Source organism: Ciconia boyciana, chromosome 2 (assembly GCF_034638445.1).
Source record: "Ciconia boyciana chromosome 2, ASM3463844v1, whole genome shotgun sequence".
NCBI lineage: Eukaryota > Metazoa > Chordata > Aves > Ciconiiformes > Ciconiidae > Ciconia > Ciconia boyciana.
In genome coordinates this window covers 193,471-213,944 of record NC_132935.1, presented here as the reverse complement: position 1 = coordinate 213,944, position 20,474 = coordinate 193,471, and the positions used below count along the sequence as shown (strand labels likewise).

Sequence of the window (20,474 nt, the reverse complement as noted above, 5' to 3'; positions counted from 1 at the left end):
GAGATGTGTGTCCCAGATGCTAACTTTCTTTTCCTTCTTTCTTTCTTTTTTTTCCTCTCTTCCCCTCTCTACTCCCTGTATCTTGCAGTTCACTCTCCTTCCTTGTCAAGTTAGAACAGTTGGACCTTGGTGGCAATGACCTGGAAGTACTGGTAGGTGAGGGATGGTGGGGAGGGAATATGGGTGGTTGGTAGGGGTAGAACTCTGTACCTCTGTGGAAGCAAGTGGTTTTTCATCTGAAATGCAAGAAGTAGACCCGCAGGTTGTTTGGGAAGATTCTGATCTGCTCACCATGGCGTGGTCATTGTTCCCAGCGTAATGTTATTTTCATGTGTTGGCCCATGTGTCTTGCTTCCTACTGTCCTCACACACAACTTGCTCTGCTCTTTCCAAGCACTTCTGCTTTGGGATGTTAATTCTTGCTATCTAACTGCCTAAGGATCTTTTCTTTCCAATGAGACTCTCTGGTACTTCCCTTCTCTTCTGTGTTGCACTGCCCCTAGCTGTTGTTTTTCACTTCTGCTAGGCCAGCTTTCTGCCTTTCTCCTTTCTGATTTGATTTCTCTACTGCAAAGTGCAGGACCATTCTATGTTGTTCCTGGCAGTGAAGTCAGCCAAGCATGGGATGTGTGCCCTCTGGACTGGGGTGTCTCCATGGAGGGCTCTGAGCGTAAGTGTGCTGAGAGCCAGTGCACAGTCTCGAAATTCAGCTTGTCTTGACATACAGGGACATCCAGTGATATTCTTTAATTTTGAAGCTATGGATTAACCTGTTACTGAATCCTGCTCTTAATGTTCTGGAATGCTTTTTGGCAGAAACCCATCTAAACTGGGAGGCAAAGGAGTTTGCACAGCTTGCTATGTACAAGGCTGCAGCTTACTTGTGAGAACAGTTGTCTGACACTTGAACTGCACTCCAGTGGTGCATTAACTCCAAACCCAAATGCTAATCAGCGTGTGTGGGTGTTTGTGGAGTGATGCCATGAACTCATGTCTACCATTGCTGACAGTGCTGCTATATCATGTTGAGTGGGCCAGTGTTATCCAAATGTCTGTTTTCATGTCTGAGAGGAGGAAGAGGAGAAAGACTAATTTCTTCCGTAAGGCCAGAATTTCCAAAACCCTGTTTAGTTCGTGTCTTGCCTGCTACCAACATCCTTGCTGTTGTCTTCCATGTTTACTGTTGGGACCTTCTGCAGCCAGTATGCCATCCCAGACATTTCCAAACATTTGTGCCGCTATGTTGCGGCACACCAACACGTTAGCTTCATAAGCCATTTGGTGAATGGTTCTAGGAGGTGCGAAAGCAACAACAATGTTTAGCTTTTGTCGTGGTTTAAACCAGCTTTGCAGAGGTGTGGTGTGATTTGTAGCATCCTAGAGCAGCTTCTCCCCTGTGGAAGGGACTGATGCTATTACTGTCCTGCTCTGTTACAGCCAGATACTCTGGGAGCACTACCAAACCTGCGTGAACTTTGGTTAGACCGGAACCAGCTCTCAGCCCTGCCTCCAGTGAGTACCTGTTCAGGGCCATTGATTCACCACTTTGCTCCCTTCCTCAGCTGCTCCCTCGAGCCATAGTGTCTCCTTTCTGATCCTAGGAGCTGGGCAATCTCCGCCGCTTGGTCTGTCTGGATGTGTCAGAGAACAAGCTGGAGCAGTTGCCCAACGAGGTCAGTGGGCTAGTAGCACTGACGGACTTGCTCCTGTCACAGAACCTGTTGGAATGCATTCCAGATGGGATTGGTGAGTATTGTGGGATGGGGATCAGTGCAGGACTTCACTACCCGGGCAGTGCTCCTGGTGGGGGGGCTTCAGGCAAGAGTGTGTGTAACAAGGTATTAGAGCTTGATGGACATAGTCACAATAGTTGAGTGCAGAAGCAGCAGATGATATTGGTGAGCAGAACTCTACAGGACAAGTTCAGGTTCTTGATCTGCATCATGCATGAGTGAAACCTGTGAACAAGCCTGGTGCGGAAGAAAGGTAGTGCCTGTATTGTTAGGGTACATAATCCCTGATGGGAGGCATTTCGGCCAGATGAAAATAGAACAGCGTCATTATCTCTGTGGCATAGTTCACACCTAGCTTGTTGCCCTGGCCAGGTCAGCTGAAGCAGCTCTCCATCCTCAAGGTGGACCAGAATCGGCTGACAGAGGTGACAGAGTCAATTGGGGACTGTGAAAATCTGTCAGAACTCATCTTGACAGAGAACATGCTGACAGTAAGTACACCAGCAGCCACCTTGCCTCTCCTGTGCTGTTGAGTTTAGCCACATGCCAGGGATCTTTTCCCATCTTCTGGCTTCTGAGCCAGATTCCTGAGCATGCTCCAGCTGCTCTCCCTTCAGCTGCTTGGATGCACAGAGTTTCACCTAGCTTACAGGCTCTTGAGAAGACCCTGGTGGAAGCTGCTTTCTCTCACTGTTTTTTTTTTTTCCTGTGAAAAATTCTCTAGGATAGCTAGGATGCTGGCTCTAGGATAGCCAATCCTGAAGCCCATCCAATCTTATGGGAGTGGGACTACATCAAAAGCTGCATTTGGCGAGGGGCCATATAGTAGTGTAATTAAAAATAGCCCTGTTCCAAACTGCTCATGATTTGATTGTTAAAACACAAGTATTGGGAATGGACAGATGAACAGGAGAAAAATCTTGACCAGTGGTGTTCTGAGTGTGCTGTGCTGAGGTGAAGAGTTGGCATGTAACAGTCTGTGAACCTGAGGGAAAATCTGTCCCAAAGTTGAGGTGAGAACTTTATTGAAAATGGGTCTGTTAGGACAGAAGGCAGCTTTTTTTCCCCAGATAGAGGGCTTTACACCTTTATACCTTTATTCTTCTGCTCTTATCTTTTGCAACTACTGAATCATCTCCTTCCTAGGCCTTACCAAAGTCCCTTGGCAAGCTGGCGAAGCTGACAAACCTGAACGTGGATCGAAACCGGCTAACATCCCTTCCAGCTGAGATTGGAGGCTGTGCCAATCTGAATGTGCTATCCTTGCGAGACAATCGCCTGGCCCTCCTGCCACCAGAGCTTGCCAACACCACTGAGCTTCACGTCCTGGATGTGGCCGGGAACAGGTCAGCAGCAGGAAGGGTAAACAGGCTTGTAGGCATGTTCGTAAGGAGGCTGCTGTGAAGGAGCAGCATGGGCTGGGCCCTGGTGTGTTTTGGGAGACACTGGATCTGTGCTGATCCCAGGATCTGTGGCTTGGAGAAGCCCAGACTGGCTGCTTAGGGCTCTGGAAAGAGGGTGTGTGTGTCTCAAGCTTTGCCTGTTAAGCCCTTCTCTGTGTTACTTGAATACAGGGTAGGACTAATGCAGAAGTGTGGGGGCATTTTGCCATGTGTGAAATAAAGATCAGGGGAAATTCCTGGTCCACTGTCTTCCTGCAGATTTTGTAGTTTTGTGTCATCAGTCCTCAGGACATTGGTGCCAAAGCCTTGTTTATGATGTGCACAACCCCACAGTGTGAAAATGCCTGTGATCTGTTCTGAAAGATTCTGCAGATTTTAGCTGCAGTTCTGTTAGCTGAGGCTGGTATTTTTTGTAGCAGCTGGAAGCTAACCAGAGCTTGTTTGGAACACTCTCTGTGTACTGGTCTGTGAAAGCATAATTTTTCTGTCTTCAAACCCCTCTTCAAAGTTCAGCATTTTCACGTTGATGGGAATTGTCCTCTGCTAAAAACTTATGAAGGTGGGTTACTGGAGTCCAGTCTGTGGCTGTGGCAGAGCCATATGCAGCACAGGCCAGCTGCTTCGGTGTGGATAAGAGTGAGAGATCCTGCACTGGCTTGGCTCTGTCCTTCTCCAATGCAGGTGAGGCAGTCTGGAGCTGAGTTGAAGTTCCTTTATTACCAAGTAAATTTAACCAGCAGTTCTTTTCTTTTGCAGACTGCAGAACTTGCCGTTTGCTTTGACAAATCTTAACCTGAAAGCCCTGTGGCTGGCAGAAAATCAGTCCCAGCCCATGCTGAAATTCCAAACAGAGGATGATGAAAAGACAGGAGAAAAAGTTCTCACTTGTTACCTGCTTCCCCAGCAGCCCTCTCCTAGCCTAGGTAAGAGACTGCATTATGAACACTGTCTGCAGTACCATGTACTCTGGAGAGTGCTGTAGGGAAGACGCCTTGAATCTTCCTCTCTGCTTGGTTGGACTGTTCTTTGTTACTGTAATACCTGTAGCAGACCTAGGCTCCTGAATGGCTGGTGGCAACTTTCCAAGGCAGAGATTGTTAAAACTGAGAAATTGCTTCTCTGCCAGGTGGTAAAGGAGCTGCAGCCTAGTCTTCAAGTCTTCTGCTTTGATCTATTGACTGAGTAGTTCATTGTAAGGTTTGCTTCCTGTCATGATGGTATTCTTGTGTCAATACTTCTGATTCATGCCTTAATCCTACCTTTTTTCTTAGTTCTTGGGTAAGGAGTGCTAGAGCTGAACCATTCAGGTCCTTTTGTAGAGGCTGCTATAGATCTGGTGGGAGATGTACAAGAGGTGACAAGATCTGGAAGCTACATCCTTTGTCCTCAAGGCCTCTGTGGTTTGATGCCATGGGCAGATACAACAGACGTGCCCTAATGGGCTGAGAACTGCCTTTCATCCAAGCCTACAACCCTGCTTGTTCAGTAGCTCTCACTGTGTTATCTTTCTCCTCAGAGAATCTTTTGCAGAACAGTGTGGATGAGAGCTGGACGGACACCAATTTAAACAGAGTCAGTGTGATTCAGTTCCTGGATGAACCCAAAGTAGATGATGAAGAGGAGTCTGGAGCTGAGAGACGGGTAAGAAGAAGGGTTTCTGAAGGCTTGTTAGCTCCCTATGGAAACATAGGCACAACGTAAACTTCTTTCCTAAGATGGGGAGCCATTATGGTCTTCATGTTTCACCCTGTAATACTGCTGCAGACATGTACTATATTTTTGGAGTCCAAAGGGCATTTGGTGCCCTGAGGAGACAAGCATGTATAAAAGAGAAGTCCCTGAGAGCCTTTGTGCAGATTTACATTTTGATGGCTGTCCCATGGGAGTTGAGCTGTGACTGCTAAACCTGCCCATGGAGCATTTGGGTAGTCCAGAGATCCTAATAGTGAGAGCACTGTCAGGACTGGATTTTAGTTGACCCCCCTCATGGGGAAGAGCTGCGCAGCCAGAGTTGAGCCAGGCAATCTCCACCCCTCCAAGCATGGACCCAGATGCAAGCCCGTGCTGTGGAGTATCCTGTTACTAAAGTAGCTAAACACTGTAGACAGACAGCCTCAAAAACTATGGAAAATCATTTTGCTTTAATTGCAGATGCAAAAGGCAGGATAAAAGTTTCAGTTTTCAGCAAGTACTCTGTTGGTTTAAATATCCTGCAGGATTTTTCTCCCTTTTTATCTTGTGGAGAGAGATTCTCTTGAGATCTGAATCCTTCTAATAAATTGTATTTGCATCTGTCCTTGCAGCATGTGTATGCTGCTGGTGTTTGGAGGTTTTGTGGGGTTTTTTAAATTGTTTATAACATTGTTATTAATTTTAGAATACTGTTTTTCTTGACTCTTAGCTGGGATGGAACTAGCTAAGCATCACAAATTCTGGTAGCATATGGGCTTGTTAGACACATTAAGAAACACCAGAGGGATTAAGAAGATGTTCCACCTGTGTGTTCCTCTAGGGATTTTGGTGTTGACAGTTTCACATTTACTAAGCCTGAAGCACAATTTAAAACTTCCCGTCTCTATAATTCCTCCCAATCCCTCTGTCAGATGGAGAGCAGGAGAGAGAGAGAGAGAGCAAGCTCTGAGAAGTGGTGTCTGCCTCCATTTCTTTCCTCTTCTCAGCTGCAGGCTGTAGTAGTGGAGAGGCCCAGAACAGATCCTGCAACGTGACATTTAGGTCATGTCCAGCCGGCGCTCTAGCGCTCTGATAACACATGTTATTTGAAGTGGTTCAGTCTTGAGGCGTGGCACATGCTGCTCTGACTGTTGAATCTTCTGCTCTGAGTGTTTATCTTTGGTAGGGCTTACAGCGCAGAGCAACCCCTCATCCCAGTGAACTGAAGGTTATGAAGAAAGTGATTGAAGTTCGGCGCAATGAGGTATATGCTGCAAAGCCTGACACGGACCTGAATTCTCCTAACTCAGAAGTGAGTGCTGTTCACTTAGAAATGGATAACCATAGAGAGCATGGAGCGAACTTGGGGAATGGGGAGGCAGTGTGTGTAAGGTGGGCAGAAAGAACTTAGTTTTGGGAAGGATTGGAAGGGACTGAGCATGCATTGCCTGAATTTCAAGGTTGGAATCTGCCTTGTGGTGTCAGCTGGGGCCACTGAGATAGAGCAAGAGATGCAACCAGGAGACAGAGAAAGGCATAAGGGGAATTGTGTGCATGGGTACCACTTTTGTCATAACACAGGGAGAGGAAAAGAAGGCTCTGATATTCCCAGTAAAGAATGATGGGAACAGAGTGCTTCAGAGGAGGCATCTTGCTGCCCAGGTGTGATACTAAGAATAAATGCCTACACAGATGGTGGAACAGGGGTGGACCTATGTGAGATGCAGCAGGCTTGGCAGGGAAAGTAGTGGGCAGCCTGAAGAAAAAGCTGGTTCTTTTGGTACTGGATCATACCCCACTTCACACCAGTCACACTACATGACTCCATCTGGTCCTTTGGTTTCCATCTTGACTTTTACAATCATCTTCTCAGGAGAAGAGGCTGAGCGCCATGTCAAATCGCAGTGAGGACTCCCACCTTTCCAACAGCACTGCCTCTGCTGACTTTAGGGGAGAGGAGCAGGGAGAGGAGAGAGAGAGGAGCTGGCCAAATGGGCAGGTGCCTGAGATACAGGAGCTGGAGAAGGAGGCAAAGCCCAGAGCTGAAGAGGAGCATAAGGAAGCTGCTGACCAAGAGGAGGAAGATGTGGATGTGGAATACAATGAGGTAGGAGCCTAGGAACTGCAGTGGGGTCATGATAAAAAGTGGAATGACTTGAAAGTTTCAGAGAAAGTGGTAAATGGATGTACAGAGTGTGTTTTGGTCATCACTGGAGGCAAATACAGGCCGTGGAAGCCAAGTGCAAGTAGAGATTCAGGCAGCCTGTGGGAGCTGGGTCCATGGGAGACTAGGAAGGACAGTGGGGGAGCCAGACAGAGACTATGGTAAAATCAGAGTTACAAGTTTGAGTTCCCTCGATCCCTGGAGCTGACAGAAGATGTGTCTGAGTGAAGGAGCTGATATGGCAAAAGGCAAGTATGGTGACATTTTAACATGTATTCCTGCATCTTCTTTAGCACAAAAGCAGGAACACTGGCTTCGCCTGTGTTGGTAGTGGGGGGACAGCATTTGGTAGTGGGGGGACAGATATGGCTGTTACCTGAGGTTCACAACCTTTCTGGGGCTTTGCCATTGTAGCCCACTGTACATTTTGCTGAGGACACACTAATACGCAGTGAGGATGAGGATGAAGATGAAGAGCGTCCATTCCCCATGGAGAAACAGAGGCTTATCCGCAAGGACACGCCCCATTATAAGAAACACTTTAAGATAACTAAACTGCCCAAGCCAGAGGCAGTGGTGGCACTCCTGCAGGGGCTGAACAGTGATGGAGTCCCCAAAGAGGAAGAGGAGTTAGGAGGCTGCAATAACAACACAGAGCCCGAGGATCAGGAGGAAGCATGGGATGAGGATGACAGAAAGAATGGAGCTTTATCTGCTCAGCCATCAGTGAAGGTAAGGTCTTGTGGGGAGGGGGGAAGGTCAGAGGGGTGCCAGACCTCCCTTCTATTACTTTGAACTACCAACCAGGTTGATGTGGTACCAATGAAAATGTTGGCAAGAGGCTCCAGCACTTCAGGAGAGACATGCTGAGGGTGGTAGAGCTGAAGTTCGTTCTGGGGCTCATATGATTGTCCAAGAGCTGTGCCATCTTGCTTATGTCTGACTCCTTGCGCTGTACCCAGATTCTTGCACCCTCTGCATTATGTGTGATGCTGTGTTCTGTGCTGCAAGAACAGTTCTTTTGTCCCATCACTGACAGGTTCTTCCATTCCTTTCAATCACCTCCTCGCTTGCTGGTTGTTGCACCTCATTTGCAACAGGATGAGCTTTATCCCTGGATGGATCTAATCTCAGGCTTGTGTTCAGGTTGCTTACACTTGTCTTTCTGCCACAGTGCTTCCTGGAGAGGAGTGGGTAGCGAGAGCAGACAGGAGCGTGCCCTTCCCGTTGCTTCCACCCTGTGCCTGCCCCAGTGCAGATGCAGTCTGATGAAGTGTGCGTTGGGATTTAGGGGAACTTGTGCTCTGGAGTTTTGCCATTACCATGGACCATGGGGCCACGATGGGCCTTGCTGGTTATGCTGGGGGCTGATGAGATAGGAGGTCCTTGGCTCTACTCAGCTGAATCACCATGTTTGGTTAGGGACACACAGAGATTCTTGTTTGAGGAAGATCCTCACAGTGAAATAGGAATATACTGATGAGGGACACTGCATGAGGTTAGACCAGTTCTTACTGAAGTTGGTGTGATGATTTTGTGAGGTGTATTTGGCAGGCAGGGATTAGGATGTGGCTGAATCTCCATCACAGTCTGACACCAGCACACCTCATGGGTGAGACGTGGGTCTCTGAACTGGTGGAAGATGCTGGAGTAAAATCTGTTCTTGCTGTTACCGCACACAGTCCAGACTGTTGGGATCATTTCCACCCCATGCTGGAGTTCAGATTGCTCAGGGGAAGGTTCTTGCACTCAAGTTTGCTTTGGAGCCTTTTTCTCAGTGGATGCTTGCCTTGCTGTATCTGAGCTGATACAGCTCGTCCCTTGCTCCCTAGGGATGAGGCATGTAGTTTCCTTACTGTTTGTGAAGTTCTTCAGAATGAAAAAGAGTTGCTGCTGCTTGTAAGAATGTGTGAAGCCATCTTGAGTCCCCTTCATCCAAGACCTGCCATACTTGGGAAATGCCCTCACCCAAAAAGCTTATTTTAGTTAGTGACTCAAAGCTGAGGATGCGCTGACCCATTGGCAAAACCTGTAAAGCCTACATAGGTGTTGAGACCACAGGTTTGGTGTATCTATCAGAAAGTTACCTTTGTTATCGGCTAAGTCTTCTGCCTGGAAATCACAGTTTTCCTTTTCGTGGGGCTGGGTTGGATGCCTGCTTCATGAAGGCAGATTTATTAGCTTGCCTCCTGAGCTGTCTTCCAGAAGCGGGTATGTGGGGAGCAGTGTCCCTATGCAGTGGAGTTTCAAGTAAGAGATGCTGCATACATGCACTGAAGAAGGAGGTAGGACAGGGTGTGCAGGAGGCTGAATCCTTAAACCAGAGGGTTTTTTGCAAAGGCAGTTGGTTTTCAAGAGAAATGCTAAGTTTCCTGCATTTGGGAGCAGGATCCCTGGGTGTCTGGCAGGATGCACTGTTCCACCAGAGGCTCTTCCCTTTGCAGGAGGGATCAATGCAGTTTGGTTTGGGATTGCTTCATTCCTGTGCAGCAGCTGGGTGGCACCAGAGGTCCATTTGTGCTTTTCTCCTGTGTTGTTTAATCCTTCCTTCTTCACTGAATGACTTGGTACAGAGGGAGTAAAATCAGCTAATAGTGTTCAGCTTGTGAGCTTGGTGGTCACAGCCTCAGAGTGCCAACACAGACAAAATATGGCCTGAAAGATGCAGCTTCCAGTTACCTGGGCCAAAGAATGCTGACACTCTGCACGTTGTGAGCCCCGGGAGCAGCCCTGTCGCTGGTATTCGCTGGTAGGTGGTAATCAGGAGTGGTGTGAGTGGGGTCTGCTCTGGTGCTGTGTGGCCAGACCTATCAGAATGGTGTGCGTTTGTGTGTTGGGTGGTGGTGGTAGTGGTGGCGGGTTTGGTTTATGCTCCACTAATCCGCATGCCTCTTTGCTGGTTCCTGTCCTAACAGGGGGTGTCGTTTGATCAAGCCAATAATCTCCTGATTGAACCTGCTCGCATTGAGGAGGAAGAGGTCTGTACCACTCCTACTGTTCTCTCTCTGCCAAAAATCATTCAGTCTGCTTGATTTGCTTCCCAGGCTCACCCATTGTTGTAGGGGAAACTCTGATCTCTCTGGGTCAAGTGGCTTCTGGACCTGACTGATCACAAACACATGATTGTTTCCTCCCCTGCTTTCACCTCCTTTCCCTACTTTTCCATACCTGAGGTGAGAATGGCTGCTGCAGATCAGGAGTGAGATGGAAGAAAGGTAAAAAAACCAAAGAGGGCTGAGGTGGAAAGTTCAGTTCCTATTTGCTGTGCACTGAGGAAAGAGAAGGTGGAAGAAAATACATGCATATTTCTGGGAGTGGTGGGTAACCCTCAAGGAGTAGAGGCCTCAGGAATCTGCTGAGTGCTGTGTATGACCCTTTGGGAGAGGGAGGAGGATCTAACTCAGGACACCGTGCCATTGCATGAGAAAGGTGGACCTGAGCTAATGATTCATGCATCTCATGGAGCCCTCACTGTAGAACTCCCTCAGGTCTTCACACGCAGCACTTTGGGATGTCAGAAAGGGGCAGGTGGCACCAGAGGGTCCATAAAGCCCCTAGCACGTGCGCGGTGTTCTGCGCCAAAGTTTAAAGTCCTGTGTCTTGCTGCCTTAGCTCATACTCTGACTATGATTAACTTCCTGAATTTGTTTCCAAGTTTTCAGTAGGCTTGCCTGGTCCTTTGGGTCAGTGGGCTTTCTGCAGGCAGTGTTTCCAAGGAACTGTTGGAAGCAGAGTGCTTCTGCCACTGGCAAGAGGCAGAAACTGTTGCCAGTACTAACAGATTGCATGAAGGTTTCTTCCCTTAGGACAGTACAATGGTACCAGACCCATGCGTTACATGAGAGTGCTGGCCTGGTTGTCTCTGTGAACTTGGCTCTTTGCTACTCCCTCAGGTGTAAAATGGAGGCTTTTCTTTCTTGGTTTTGGAGTAAGACTTTCTGGGAGGGAGATGACAAATCCTTTCCACTTCAGAGGAAACATGAGCTGGCTCATACATGGTCCACTGTTAGTGTGTCCTGAAGATTTGTTCATCTTAGCTCGATCACTGAAATATGTATTAATATTTCTTGTGTTTCTCTTTTGCATAGCTCTTTGTCACTCCGAGGCAAAACTGAGAGTAGCCAGGTGCTTCCTGATCCCTCATTTTGGAAATCACTGCTCTTGGTCCTTCTTTCCAGGAACATGTTAGACATCATCTTCCATTTGCAGAGTTTTCTTGCTCCTCAAGGTGCAGTGGCCCAGGAAGCCTCAGTCTTGTATCAGGAAACAGTCTGCCTGTCTCTTCCTTGGCTCCTGCCCATGCTCCACCTGCATCTGATGGAAGTGCCTAGAACTTCTCTGTGGTGGCTGGAGAGGGTAGCTGGTTAGAGGCCCCAGGTTTGCTCTGGTGTCCCTGCAGTGCAGTCTCCTTTGTGCCGATCTGTTCCCTCACTGTAAAGAGCAACGTGGTAGTGCAGCTCCCAAGGACAAGCATACTAGAGATCCACCAGATGGGTGGTGGTAGCTGAAGTTGCCCCAGAACAGACCAGCTTTGGGAAGCAGCTGATTGTCCTACAGCTCTGGGGGAGTGCTCAGCTCAGTGGATGGTTGCTGAGCTCTCCAGTCAGTGATATTCTGCCATTTTAGTGGAATCATGCTGGGCACCTACCAGGACAGCAGCTCATGTGGAAGATTCAGTCTCCAGAAACATCAGTGAAAGCAAACTGGGGGACTCAGGCTCAGAGTGTAGTAAGTGAGAGCTGAACTTGGGCGCTGTGCAGTTGGGACACCTCACTCATGCTGAGAGGGGTGCCCTTGCCATCTTTCCTAACACATTGGCTGTGAAAAGCATGTGCCTCTCAGTGAATAGGTAAACAGGAGAAATATTCAGGGTCTTAAAGACTACGTAGCATCTGAGTAGAGAATTAGCTTGGGAAGTGACTGATCCCAGAAATAGCATCTACCTGCTGTTTCCAGGGATGATTTCATGTCCTTGAGAAGAGCCTGTTATAGCTAAACCAGTGGTCTGATGAAACTGAGCAAGACCATTGCGGAGTGGAGAGCCTGGTGCCCCTTGAGCAGCACAGTTTAAGTTCACAATGCTGCTATCACATTCCTTGTATAATTTTATACAGCTCTTAGAGAGAAGGAACTACTGATTGTGTGTTCTTTAAGCCTGAACCATAATCCTGAACCGAAGACTAACCTTGCCAGAGTAGAGCTGGAGACATCTGCCTAACTTCTGTCAGCACTCCAGCATCAGGGTGTAGGGAACCTGGTGCTGTGTATGCAGCTGGTACTACCAGAGGTCCTTTAGTTATTAGTGCCAGTGGGACTCTACTACAGTGAAATAAATAATTTTGTTAAAACACGTGATATCTGATAGTGGATATCTGGACTCCACTGCTGACTCTTTTCCCAATGTTTTGTCTCAGTCTCCATCTGCACTGCAGAAATGGCTGTATCTGGGTTGTAGGGAGGCTTTTGCAGGAGGAAAGAAGCATATTGAGCTGCTTTTTGAAGGCACGAGGTTGCACCTGGAGTCTGTTTTCAGATAATTTTTGAAGAAATAGTTCAGAAAGAGCTGCTGTGCAGATTGAAGATGATAGTGGAAAGAGGGTCCCAAATTCTGTTTAAGTGACCCATGCTGCTTTGTCTGCAGTAATGGCTGATGTCATCCTTCTGTGTTTGCCCAGGCTTAACCTGTCTTCTGCAGAGCACCTGAAAATATAGGAGTCATGAAGGGCTCTGCGCTGGCAAAACTTGTGCTGACTGAGGAGCTTTATAGGTTTTTGCTTCTCCCGTGAAGCTTTCTCCCAGCTGCACAAGGCTATCTAGAAAGGATATGCTGCTAATTTCCCTCCTTAGGAAGTAGCTGGGCTGATCTTAGATGTTCAAAGTGCCCTGACTTCCTTGCTGGAGGGTGCAAAAGATCCTGTCAGCTGCTTCTGCTCAGATGTCATATCCTGTCACTTTGGAGTCAGAAGCGAGTCAAGTCTTCTCCTTAAAGGAGTCTTGTCCTGTGGAAATTGCTCAGAAATATTACCATTTGTGTTTGAATGCAGGCCTCATGCTTGGCACCACAATTACTGTTTGCCAGAGGCAGACTGTGACAGCACAGCTTGGTCCTGAAGCATCCAGTGTCAAGGGGGTTCAACTGTGAAAAGGTTGGCCCACTTAGTGCGTGCATAGCATTGGGATGCCCTGCCATCATGAGCAGTCCTGTTCATCTTGGTGATGCTGCTGCAATGCTGCCTTTACACTTGGACCTCTGCACCTTGGTCTGTTTTTATTGTTTACTGGGTGAGATGGAGTACTCATCAGGATATTGTCAGGCTTAGAATTCTTATGTAGCAAATCTGATTTTCCTCCAATGTGACCTGTAAATTTTAAACCCTGAAAAGATTAATAAACCTCTCCTGTATAATGCAAGAAGGATCACGTCACCTGTATTTGCTCTGCTGGCTTGACTAGAATATACTTTCTGACAGAGCAGAGTTCTCTCAAACTTAGGAAAAGATACAACACTCTGCTTTCTCTCATTTAATTTTTTAAATGTCTAAAGTTCCCATTGAGCAAGGAAAAATATGCCATATTTTCTGTTTGAATTTGTCTAACTTTAAATTAATTGCCACAGGAATGTTTTTATAACCTTTTCCTACTGGGTTGAAGGGCCCTTAGTATTCTTTCTTATTCTGTGACCCTCCAACGGTTTGGAGGGAGGGATTGTAATCTCTTGTAGATGTACAACTTCGCATTCAGGTCTATTAAGGCACAGTTTGAATACGATTCACCTACAAAGTGACAGAGATTACTGGTATGATTGCTGCTTATTCATCGAAATACGTCACTCTGTCAACTGCAAATTTTATCTGATCTGGAGCTTTCTTAAGGACCAAGTAGCAAACTGTGGAATGATTTCTCACACAAATGCAGAACTATCTGCAGAATTTCCTTTTCCTGCTCTAAGAGTGTGGCACAGTCATCTGGTTTGCCTTCTCAAATAGAAAGAGCAGAAAGCAATAGAGGAGTGTTTTTAACAGAGAGAGAAGATACCATGTTTAAAAAAAACACTCCACTGTGAATCTGATTTTCGCTTTTGAAATAGGAAAACGCAGTGTATATAACACATATGGGTCTTGCTGCTTAGGACGAGGATTATACAAAAATTTCAGGCATTAAAATAACCCCTGTAGAAATTAATGGGGCTTAAGCATTTTAAAAGCATGCTTTTAAAAACTGGTCCCTATTTGCAAGCTCAATAGTATTTTCTGACTGTGTCAATAGAAGAGAAAGATAACTCCTAGAATAGCTTTGAGACTTTGTGATGGAAGACAGTCCCCAGCTTGGATCCGGGAACTGAAATGAGGCAAGATTGGGATAGGTTGCCATTTCTGCAAACTAAATTTATGACAAAGATAACAGATTATTTGGAAGAAATCCTGAAGTCAAGTCTCCTACCACCACTAGCAGCCAGATACTATATTCTATTTCATAAGTCAGTCAAACTTTTTATTAAATATAGATTGTTTCCTCCTGTTACTCGATGTGCGTGCATGCACTCAGGTTCCTCCTACTGGGAGAAACCAAAATCTTCTCCAGATTTCTACTTCTTGAATGATTAGAAAACTTACTTTCAAGGTGAACTAGCATTTGTTAATTCATTGTTTTAATTATATTTTATCTTGAAAAATCTCTTTCCTGCTGTCTTGACCCTTTGTCTGCTTGTCCTTGGTATATTTTTGTGGACATCAGTGACAACTCCTTCTAGCCTTCATTTTGCTAGGTTAAAGAAACCAAATTCTTCTAGTATTCTCTTGTGAGATAGATTTCCATTCACTGTCTTTCTCACTGCTTTTTCATTCACCTGTTCTACTTGAATTCAGGATTGTTGACCGGGGCTAACATGACAGAGTTTATTCAGACTTTAGTTAACTAAATTCCGTTGTTTTGCTTCCACTTCAAATGTGGTAGTTTCTGTTCATGGATGGGAATTCTCTTTAGCTACCTAGCTTTTGTTCCTGCATTCAACATCAAGGTCCTCAGTGAGTTTTGTCCTCTAGACTGTTGCTGTACTTAAAGGTGTGTGTGCTTGTATGTTTTAAGATGAGTGATGCCAGGTTTAGTGCAAGAATTTTCCATTTATCTCAGTGTCACCTTGGACAAATGCTCTCCTACTGTGCTGTCTGCCCTTAGCAGCACGACGTTGAAACAGATTTTAGAAGAGAGTTGTTAATTCTCCAGTCCTTTCAGTCTTTTAATTGTATATTAAACGATGGGCTAAAACGGACCTTTAGAACAGTAAGAAATTATTGGGCTGAGAGGAGTTTCTAAGTGAAATTTTGTGATCAGGATGATGCAAAATGAATGACTATACCAATGATTTTACCACACAAAAAGAATCAATAAGAATAGGAATAAAAATTCTTTACTGCTGAAGAGAGGAAGAAATATAATGTGTTTCAGTGTCATGCATTCCAGCTGAATCCACAGGGCTTCCATGTCTAGGTTTTTGTCCTGTTTCCAGTTCTGGGAATGGTTCAAGGCTCGATACCTTTGTCCAATATTAATTTTGTTTCTCTTTATCTAAGAAGTTGAACGTTTTCATTTCCAGAGGGACTCTGTCCTATTGCATTCCATAGTTTAGCCAGCCCAGTTCCTTTCAGGATCCCCTCTTTTGCTGCTGGTGTTTCCATGCCTGTGGCAAACCTGAGTGCCCATTGTGATGAGGAGGAAAGTACTAGCTTCTTAAATCCCTACTTCTGGAATTCATTAGTGAAAGAACTAGTCATAGAATCATAAAACAGCCCAGGTTGGAAGGGACCTTGAAAGGTCCAACCTTTTGTGGGAAAGGGAGCCTAGATGAGATTATCTAGCACCCTGACCAGTCACATCCTGAAAACCTCCACTGATGGGGACTGTACCACGTCCCTGGGGAGTTTGTTCCAGTGAATGATTATTCTTACTGTAAACATTTTTTCTTATATCAAGATGAAACCATATCTCTATACAGACACCCATATATAGATATGAATATTCATATATATCTCATGATATATGATTCATATCTATGATAGTTATGTATTCATATATATTCATATCAAGATTAATCATATCTGTATGAACCTAGTTTCTTATTTATGGTTCAAAACTAATCATATTTAATATTTTTAAAAAATGCATCCTTTCTTCATCCTCACTTAGTGAAATATTGGTCACTGTCTTGGAATCTCTTTGGGGAAGGGGATCTGTAGGAGTACACTAGAGCATTTAGCATTGCAGGTCGCCTGTCCTGTCTGCTCTTAATGCCGCTGTCAGTCACTGGGGCTTGCAAACTTCTCTTATTTGGCGCTCTCTCTGGTTAGTACTAAACTAGGTGGAGAGGTGTTTAGTAAGAAGGCAGTAAAGTGCTTGACTCCTCTGATCTGTACCCTACCATCTCTGCCTTGCAAGTATCCATTCCCTTGGTAACTGAAAAACCATCTGAACGGAGGAAGAAATAACGTCAGAGCCAGAAAATCTTCAGCTCATACCCAGCAGGCTGCTCCTCTGCCAGGGCAGGATCTTTCCTTCATGTACCCTTTTCCATTGTTCATTTTTAGTTCAGTTTAGTTCTCAACAGCTTATGCAGTAATCTCCCACCTTCCATTTGGTCACTGATATTTTCAGCCTATCCCCTTGTCCTCACGAGTTATTGCTTACTGAAGCCAGACAGATTTAGCTCTTCTAATCTTTCCTGGTGAGTCAGTGCCTCTGGCTCCTGAACTCCTATGTGTCTCTCACATTTATGTGCTATGTAAGTACCCTCTCTTTTGTTGAGGTGTTCCTGGACAAAGGACACACAGAGTTGAATGTGATGTCTGTGTAAAGACGTCTCTCATGGTGGGTGTGAGGGGCTTTCTTCGGGGACTAGGAAGCACAGATCTTAGCGAGACATGGTGATCCTTTCACTGGTGTTTCCCAGGTCCTTGCAATCTGTAGTTCAGGATTTCTGGACTGTTCATACTGTTGTACTAGACACACAGTGGAGTTGCTGTCTATGAAATTGTCTGATCTCTCCAATCCCTTTTATACATTTTAGTTTCAGAGTATTTAGTGATAATAAATTATGTAATTTACTTGTGCTTTATATTAAAAGCATTTTTTTAAGCCTGCTGCTGAAATTTCATTGGGTATCTCTAATTCCTTTGTTGTTACAAACATGGAATAATAATTTCCGATAAAGTTATTAATGGCGTGAGAAGACAAACAGATGTCTATCCCTCCCCCACCCATATTTGAAGGTATGTAACCTCCCCTCATATGGGACTATTAACATTTTTACCATCAGTGATTTGGAATAAGATCAGGCCTGATGCAATCAGCAGAACCCTACTTCTTGGTTCTTCGCTCATGAGTAGTACTTGACCTCTGCTAGTTCTTAGTTTGTATAATATACACCTGAAACCAGCATCATATGATGTCAGTAAGAATGTCTTGTGATAACAAGTTTCATGTTTTACAAAAGTCTGCTTATTAAATCTTTACTGTTACTTTATCAGCCAAGTTTGGCCTCTTGTCAAAGAATGAAATAGAGGTGTGTTTGTTTTTTGAGAGACATAATTTTCATAAAATTCATCTGTTTGGCATGAGTGCTATTTCTGTGTGCCTGATAAGAGGCATGCATGTTCTTCAGTTACTTTTCTGGAATTGGTGCTAGGATGATGAGCTGATAGTTACAGGCATCATCCTGTGTAATCTCTTAGTCTAACAGCACAATGTAAATGCCATTTCAGGGTATCAAGATTCCAGAATTTTAGAAATGCTCTATAAGCATATCAGAGATCTCAGTCAGTTGATAGGACTCTTGGGTACAAGTTATCCAGTCCTTTTGACTTTTAAAATGGTTATTCCTTATTGATGATACTAAATGGATTCTTCAGCTGCTGTTGGAATGAAGTGTGATTCATCACCTTCATGTGTTGCATGTACATCATCATGCTTCTGTCCAAATACAAATCAGAAGTATTTATCGCATGTTTGTGTTTTCTGTGTCATTGTTGACAATCCAGTCTCATTTAAAGTTTCAAGTGATGTAAGTGCAGAGATTAGACACTTACATGCCTCCAGATGTATAGCAAGTTATAAAAAGATGCCTGTATGTGCAGAAACTTGCTGCCTTCTGGAAATAAAGCCCTTAAACCCCCACACCCTTGGGTATGTCTGGGGGAACAACTTGGTCTTTCAGCAGGTTCTGAAGTAGAACAGCTCCATGCTTTGGCAGCTGAATCCTGTGAGTGTCTAGTTTGCTGCCACTGTCTCTGCTGTGCCCCTGCCAAGAGCAAGTTGCAAAAATCCTTAGCTGGCAGTTGCAAGGCACAGCATTGAATACCGTTTCAACTCTGTTGGGCGATACTCAGATATCCCTGGCTGCTACTGAAAAGTAAGCCTGTCCATGTGTGCAACGTTTCTAGTTTCTCCAGAATGGTATACATTTACTCACTGCAAGTTGGAAAATCTTGCAGGATCAAGTGAATTTGTTAAAAGATAGGTATATTAAAAATGTATGAAAAATAGGTTGAGATGGAATCAGTCCTTGTTTGAGTGTGTTCCTTGGAGACATAGAGGCAGAAACACAGGTGGGACTGAGGGGGATAGAGGAGAGGGGAGGCAGATGTAACTCCTTCCTTGGCTTATGCGCTGGTGCCATCAATGATAAATGGGTTTCCTCCTAGTCTCCAGTGGGAGTTCAGGGAGATGACAACTCTAGGCTGGAGTAGCAGCTTTTTCAATTTTCCCACTTTTCTCCTTCCACAGTAGCACTTTTCTATGGAGGGCATGGATTCTTGTCTGGGAGGAACTAGGAAGAAACCCTGGATATGTTGCCCACTTAATGAAGGTTTGCCCTTTCTGCAAAGGAAGGAGCCAGAATCGGTTCAGCAGCATGTTTCTAGGTGGGGAGTATCACAGATCAGTTGTTATGTCTGAGATGAGCTGTTTCTGGGCTGCGGGTGGATCCCTGGTTCTGTGGGAAAAAATGCCAGAAGAGAAAAATACCCAGGAAAGTCAATGGCAAGAGTGATTGCAGGGGTGGAAGCTGTGCTGTCCCTGCTGTTAGGGCAGCTCTTTGCTGTGTTTCCGGAGTATCAGTCTAGACATCATGGAAGCCAAGGCAGCTCTGAAGCAGCCTTAGGACAGATGTGCTTTTGGGAAGAAGTAACTTACTGGTTTAGTGCAAAAAGCAATGTCTGGGCTGTAATGTGAACGATTGAATATAAAACTGAAAGGCCATTATAGGCTACTGGATCCAGTTCCTTCTTTCTCAGGTTCATGTTCATGTCAATTATTCTTTTCATAGACTTCAAACAAACATTCACCAGTTCAGTTCCTTACCACACTTTTTATGGGAGAACTAATTTGCTTTGGGAGTTTGGAATCTTCTTTCCAGCCTAAATATATTTATGTCCAATTCAAGCCCATTTGCTGTTATTCTAGCAGCGTCTTTAAGATTAATTAGGTCTGGTTCCTCCTTGGTGTTTTGCCTTTTCAGTGTATGTTGATAGACATAAGGTTCTTAACCCTCAGTCCAGTTGACTTTTCTGGCAAATTTCCCCATATTTTCAGTCTGGTTTCTATGAATTTGTGAAATCCATGGGTTTTGTTGTTTATCTTTCGGTTAGTTCACACAGTCAACTTACTGTGCAACTGAAAGTGACTTTCTGTAACCAGTGACATTGTATATTCCTCGTTCATTGTCAAAAATAGCAATCCTGTCCTATTGATTCAGGCACTGAGCAAAACCATCAGCTTGGAAATACCTGGATCCTGTTATTAAAATACTCTCTGGTCCTTGTCTGGAGACCTAGTTTTCCATAGTCTTTAGAAGTTTTTGTGTTGAATATAGATATAAGTCTTTAGAGCATTACTGAAATCCAGTGAGACTGAAAGAAAAAAAGTGGTATTTGACTAGTTAGATCCTAATAGACTTCTTCATGCAAGAAGCGTTAGTCTAATCTATAACTGGTTTTAAAGTGTGCTATCAATGACATGCAATGCTATCTCATGACTACCACATTTCTCTGTCTCACCTGAATAATCCTTGTCTTTCAGTACTTGGATTTTACTCAGTCTCTAGGTCTTGCACCAGAGACAATGTGCTTATGGTCTGTCTAGAATCAGGGATTTCCTTGTGGAGATCCCAGCAGCTTTCTGCTACACTCTTGACTGAGCACCAAAGGAAATGGCAAGGGACCTCATTTTAATTCTGCATTTCCTGTGGTGTGTTTTTGGTTTTGGTTTTGTTTTAAACTTAGGAGAATGTGAAGCCCCACAGGCTGTTGCTTCTGTCAATGTAGAAAGTGAAGAAGGATTTGAAGGGAAGGGTTAAGGAAAACAGGTCTCCTGCTTCTTTTGCTGTCCACACTGTGGCCCAACCTAGGCCAAGCGGACCTGATGTTGAAGCTAGACACCTCTGCAGCAGCCGCTCTCTGTTCTGGACTTTGTTTCCAGAGAAGTGACATCTGGAGGACAGTAAATTTGGTTCTC

The 20,474-nt window shown here is 45.0% G+C and overlaps 1 protein-coding gene across 29 annotated transcripts in view; it reads left to right on the top strand.

Annotated features, from left to right (window-relative positions):
* The window catches only part of SCRIB (scribble planar cell polarity protein), a 122,301-nt gene that overhangs the window by 33,305 nt on the left and 68,522 nt on the right, over window positions 1-20,474 (top strand). For all 29 annotated transcript variants that reach the window (XM_072851672.1, XM_072851654.1, XM_072851649.1 and 26 more), the window contains exons 6-16: window positions 89-152; window positions 1,438-1,512; window positions 1,602-1,746; window positions 2,106-2,224; window positions 2,880-3,079; window positions 3,893-4,059; window positions 4,653-4,777; window positions 5,994-6,119; window positions 6,681-6,914; window positions 7,386-7,703; window positions 9,887-9,949. In XM_072851672.1, the coding sequence (XP_072707773.1) occupies window positions 89-152; window positions 1,438-1,512; window positions 1,602-1,746; window positions 2,106-2,224; window positions 2,880-3,079; window positions 3,893-4,059; window positions 4,653-4,777; window positions 5,994-6,119; window positions 6,681-6,914; window positions 7,386-7,703; window positions 9,887-9,949 (1,636 nt within the window). The remainder of the gene's footprint in view (window positions 1-88; window positions 153-1,437; window positions 1,513-1,601; window positions 1,747-2,105; window positions 2,225-2,879; window positions 3,080-3,892; window positions 4,060-4,652; window positions 4,778-5,993; window positions 6,120-6,680; window positions 6,915-7,385; window positions 7,704-9,886; window positions 9,950-20,474) is intronic.